The sequence below is a fragment of the Triticum dicoccoides genome, chromosome 3B, assembly GCF_002162155.2.
Source record: "Triticum dicoccoides isolate Atlit2015 ecotype Zavitan chromosome 3B, WEW_v2.0, whole genome shotgun sequence".
NCBI lineage: Eukaryota > Viridiplantae > Streptophyta > Magnoliopsida > Poales > Poaceae > Triticum > Triticum dicoccoides.
This window is the reverse complement of record NC_041385.1, coordinates 339,214,723-339,220,562: the sequence shown is the minus strand read 5'-3', so window position 1 is coordinate 339,220,562 and position 5,840 is coordinate 339,214,723. Positions and strand designations below refer to the sequence as shown.

General features: G+C 51.0%; 1 protein-coding gene across 1 annotated transcript; it reads left to right on the top strand.

Moving 5' to 3' along the window:
- The first annotated feature begins 1,634 nt into the window (after nucleotides 1-1,634).
- Nucleotides 1,635-4,573, top strand: LOC119276022. The gene is made up of 6 exons (XM_037556973.1): nucleotides 1,635-2,201; nucleotides 2,299-2,385; nucleotides 2,523-2,741; nucleotides 3,394-3,558; nucleotides 3,675-3,728; nucleotides 3,822-4,573. The coding sequence occupies exons 1-6, from the start codon at nucleotides 1,980-1,982 to the stop codon at nucleotides 4,344-4,346; spliced, it is 1,272 nt and encodes a 423-aa protein (XP_037412870.1). The 5' UTR covers nucleotides 1,635-1,979; the 3' UTR covers nucleotides 4,347-4,573.
- The last annotated feature ends 1,267 nt before the right edge of the window (nucleotides 4,574-5,840 follow it).

The window sequence follows — 5,840 nt, the reverse complement described above, 5'->3', positions numbered from 1 at the left end:
GTGTGCCAGGAAGGCATATCCCCGATGGTTTCCAGGTCGTGTGGGAAGGGCCCCCCTACCGCAGTCACTCACTAGGTGACGGTTCAGAACGCCATCGCAGAAAGGGATTAAAAACCGTTTATATAGCACCCCGTTGTACCAGTGATAACCGGCCAAAGGCCCTTGTATTCCCTCTTCTCCTCTCTTATCTCGTGCCACACTATATATAGACCCCCCCCCGTCCTCCTAGCTAAGGTTAGCAAAGTATATGAGATTATCTAGAGAGAGCTTTGCTCATATACCCCTCCTCTTGCAGATCAAGATTTCTTAGGAGAAGATACCCAAGTGGATATCAAGACCTCCTCTTGGAGAAGACTATCATCAAGACCTCATCTCCTTTGAATTTGAGAAGAACCTTACCTTTGTGTTATTTTCCTTTGATTGTTCATGTTATGCTTGTGGATCTCACATATGCTATTCTAGTGGATGTGTGATTTAGGTTTGTTTGAGTGATTACTCTTGTTGTTCTTGTTGTTCTCCCCCTTTTCCCCTCCAAGTGTGCAAAGATAATCAAATTAGGGTTCCACCCTACATTACTATAGCTGCCCAAGCTCGCTCCATCCGGTTAGGCCTAGCACGGGGATTGTAGCTCTTATATCGACGATCACCCGTCGACACTCTTCGAGGCTGAGCTCTGAGAGAGGCGCAATGTGACGTGTCGGGCATCGTTAACGATGATGGACGACCGCCCTGGGTGCCTTGGACCCCGCTCCATGGAGGCATGAGCCCTGGATTGGTCCAGGACCACCGGAAGACCACCACCCGTCGTCACCACCGCCGGCTCACCGACCAGGTCCTCAGATTGGGGTTGGCCAAGTCCGAGCGTTTGACATGGCTTCAAGGCAACGACGGACAGGGTTAGGCGGAGTCCAGTCAGGGATGCTGAGACGTGTAACGGGCCTTCTGTCATTGAAAGGACGACGACAACGACGGTGGCGATGATGACGATGAATGTGTGAGTGACCTCAGAGGCAATGCCTACCAGATCACCTCGCCTGGTTTACTTTAGATTTTATTTGGTTAGTTGGTAGTTTTAAATTTCGCGTGTTGAATGCAATATATCAAAATTAAGCCAATAAATTTAGTCCATTTTGGATGAATATCGTTCGTTTTTTGTGCTCGATCCGTTTGAAATGGGCCAGGCATTTGATAATCTGCATTGTAGTTGCTGCCCTTAGCATACGTACTCATCCGGTATTCTCTACACGTAGTGCTTGCTTTACCTAAAAGCCAAACACATGACATGAGTTGTTTCTTTGCGGTGCATACGTTGAGTGCATGCAATGCCATGGCATTCCTTTCCTTGCAAATTTACGCACCTGGTTCGAGACCTGCTGCTGCTACTCATTGCAGAGAGCCCAAAGGCAACAGCAGCACGACACTCCAGTCCACTTGGGGCAGGGCGCCTCCCCTTCCCTTTACCAAAAGCACACCCCGGCCCGGCCCCACCCCAAAGTAAACTACAGTAGGAGTAGGAGTAGGAGTATTATTATTATTATTCCCCCTCTCAACTCAATTGCCTCATGCTGCAAAGCCCCATGCTTTGTCGGCCCGCCCTCCTTCATAACCATAAGCACCTATGAATAAGAATGATGATGGATATATAGCTCCATCTCGCGGGGCCTTGGAGGGAGAGATCTTTGCTTAGCGGGAGGACGAGTGCTCCTCCTCCTCCTCCTCCTCCTCCTCCTCCTTCTTCTTCTTTGGGAAAAGGGATTGATTGCGTGCGAACGAGGCCGCGCTCGCTAGCTCTGAGCTGAGCTGCCACTGCCAGTACTGGCTGGAGTGGACAGGTTCTGTGGCGAGTACTAGTCCCAACACCCAAACAACAAGCGGCAGGCACCGAGCAGCCAGCCAATGTATTCCTCGCACAGGAGCATCGGCAGCAGCGACAAGACGCCGCCGTGCAGGAAGCTTCACAGGCACAGAATCCCACACTGATGGCTGCACCCTACTCTCCATCTCCATCTCCATCTCCATCTCCATCACATCCCACTGCTGCTGCCCTTGTCCTGCTGCTGCTGCTGCTTCATGTCGCGCTTCTTGGCAACTGTGCGGCGGCGGCTAACGTGACGTTCCGGCCGGGGGAGGAGCTAAGGAGGTACAGGCGGGTCCAGGCGCTCCTCACAAGGCTCAACAAGCCGTCTCTCCGGACCATTCAGGCATGTCTCCTCGGTCGCCCTACTGCCAGTGTTGCTGCAATTCGGTCTCGGTCGTGGCCGAGAGAGATTAACCGTGGTGCTCGTTGGTTCATGGCAGAGCCCCGACGGCGACCTCATCGACTGCGTGCCGGCGCACCTGCAGCCGGCGTTCGACCACCCCAGGCTGCGCGGCCAGAGACCACTGGTAATGCATCCATCTCGTTAGCAGCTATGGTTAATTTTATTTATTTATTTCCATTTCAAAGCCAAGGGAAAGCCAGCATGCAGATTGATTAGTTAACCAAGTCTTGGGCTCTTGTTCGATTGGTTGTCTTGTCGTAGGGCCCGCCGGTGCGACCGAGTGGACACCACCGCCGCCCCAATGACACGGCGGACGCCGGAGTGCAGCTTTGGGCGGTGTCCGGCGTCTCGTGTCCGGAGGGGTCCGTCCCGGTGAGGAGGATTACGGAGGCCGACGTCCTCCGCGCCAGCTCCGTGAGGAGGTTCGGAAGGGTGCCCACGGCCAGATTACGGCGTGACACGGTCGCCGGCGGCCACGAGGTCCGTAGTCTACTCTTGTCATAGCATACCATTACAGTACTAGTACTCCCTCTGTAAAGAAAGTAATGCTCTTATATTTCTTTACGGCGGGAGTACATTGTAAGCACAACCTGAATTCAAGTTACTGTAGCCTGTAGTATGTAGGATAAATCTTGTCTTTGTTGCTGAATGAAATTGTCCGTTTCAAAAAAAAAAATTGCCCCTGCGCTAAATGATGCTTAAAAAGCAGAGTATCCGAAAAAGTTGGGTAAAAACGTGATATCGAGCAGAGCGGTCGCATGATGCCATGCACTGCGAGGACATAGATTCAGCGCACAGCTTTTAACCTCATGGATTTGACTGGATTTGATTTGTTTGCTGTTGCTTTTACTCCTCCGAGCTAACATCCGCAGAGAGCATTGACCCGAGTGTCGCTTCTTCGTCTGCATTTTGGCTCTCGCTAGGTGCATATTAATTGATCTGAGTATGTTTTTTCTTTTCTTTTCTTTTGACATTAATGTAGTGTCAGGAAACGTCCTAAGACGGAGGGAGTAGTAGTTAACTGCAGTAGAGCAGCAGGGGTAACATTAACAAGACAGTAACACTAGTAACTCATCAGCGGATGGATGGATGGTTGTTGAAATGGGGTGTGTGTGTGTGTGTGTGTATGCAGCACGCGGTGGGGTACGTTGCCGGCGACGAGTACTACGGCGGGCGTGCGAGCATCAACGTGTGGGCGCCCAAGGTGAGCACGCCGACGGAGTTCAGCCTGTCGCAGATCTGGGTTATCGGCGGCACCTTCGGCAACGATCTCAACACCATCGAGGCCGGATGGCAGGTACGTTTGCGATTTGAGCATCATCCATTCCTCTCTGGTCTCTGCTCTCTGTCTCGGGTGGCAGGGACAACAACAACAACATATAATTAACAGCTGCTTGCTGTTTTGTGTGACAGGTGAGCCCGCAGCTGTATGGGGACAACTCGCCCAGGTTCTTCACTTACTGGACGGTAAGCCCTTTCTCCTCGATCCATGGATGGATCGATCGTCTGGTGAAATAAAAGAAAAGAAAAGGGTTTGAATTTGCATGGCATGGCATGCAGACGGACGCGTACCAGACGACGGGGTGCTACAACTTGCTGTGCTCAGGGTTCGTGCAGACCAACAGCCGGATCGCCATGGGGGCGGCCATTTCGCCCACCTCGGGCTACAAAGGCGGCCAGTTCGACATCAGCCTCCTGATCTGGAAAGACCCCAACCACGGCAACTGGTGGCTGGAGTTCGGGTCGGGGGAGCTGGTGGGTTACTGGCCTAGCTTCTTGTTCAGCCACCTGGCGTCGCACGCGAGCATGGTGCAGTTCGGTGGCGAGGTGGTGGACACGCGCGCCGAGGGGTCGCACACGGCCACGCAGATGGGGAGCGGGCACTTCCCCGGGGAGGGCTTCGGCCGCTCCTCCTACTTCCGCAACCTGGAGGTGGTGGACTGGGACAACAGCCTCATCCCGCTCACCACCTTCCACGTCACCGCCGACCACCCCAACTGCTACGACATCCAGGGCGGCGTCAACGCCGTCTGGGGGAACTACTTCTACTACGGAGGGCCAGGGAGGAACGTCAGGTGCACCTAGCTAGCTGCTTGCTTGGATAGTCGTAGCCACAACAAATTCATTTTTCTTTCTTTTTTTCTTTCTTTCTTTCTTTCTTCCTGGAAGTTGTTCCACTAGTCTTTGCTCCTCTTCTACAGTTTATTTTCCAACCAAAGGGAGGGTGGGTTCACTACTTGTTGTAAAAGATGGGTCTCCTGACCTCAACAATGTAGTGTAGCTTCGTTTCAAAAACAGTGTAGTGTAGCCAACTCAGCACTACTCCAGCGCATACTACATGCATGCATGCATGCATGCATCAATTGTTTATTGCCCAGCCAATCGCTCGTTGTGTCTCTCCCAAACGGTTCTTCACTTGCTGGACAGTAGTACTAGTAGTACATGAATCACGCTTCAACGGCAAGCAACATTTGAAGCAAAGACGCAGATACCGCGCCTACCTCCATGGGGAAACAACCCACTGATTGCGCCAGACCATCCACGGAATGGAGCACTAGAGTATTTCTCCGGAAACTGTAGGTAGTAGAGAGTATCGTTTCTTTTGTCCCCCAGGGCCAGCGCCAGGGCCAGGGATTTGTCCCTTCCTTGGCGTTGAAGCTTCCATCCATGTTTCCCTGCAGTAAAGCACAAGCATCTACTGATTCACACCCATTTTTTCCAGCCTATCACCTGGACCACACGTCCCGTTCGAATTCGATAGCTCCTTCCGTTTTACTGAAAATAGTACTGCAATAGGCAAACGAGAAGGCACACTGTAAAGAATGTCATAAGCCCGATTTGCCAACATCAGAGCCCTGCCAAGATGTGAGAGCCAATTACAATCTGTGACGTGTGCTTCTTTCGCATGGGGAGCGCTTCATGCGTATGCTAATGGTGGTGTCGAACGGTGTTGCGTACATAATGGATTTTTTTTATAAAAAACGCTTTTATTAATTTAAAATGTAGCATCAATGGGTAATGGGTAATGTCCGGCCTCTGCATGACTAAAATGCACACAACTAATCACGAACGGTCTGACACAAGAAAGAAAAAACCAATATATTGGCACCAATAAAGTCGTATAAGACCAACACTACGCGTATGTCTAAGGAGGCGATGGACCGATCCGGAAATTATGCCGCCATCCATGTTGGGTGAAAACCTTCCTGAACACCTGTTTCAGCCGCATACACACCACCTTAAATAATGGTTGGTACTCCGTTCGATGTAGTATACATCACGTACGAAGGCAGTGTGTACAGCGAAAAATTATCTGCAAAGGAGCAGAGTTTTTGCCATTAAAAATCAGATTATCTCTACATCGCCACAACGACCGTAACAAGGCACACGATCCCATCCTTATTAGCTTGCTGAACCTATTTGAAATAACGTCCAGCCAATGACCAAAAAGTTGGCAATACTTGTGGGCGGATACAAATTGGACGTTATTTGGATGATTGGTCATGTAAAACACGCAAACTTGCACTCGAAAAAGAGGTGTTTGATTGTCTCGTCGTGAGTACAAAAACTACACGTTTT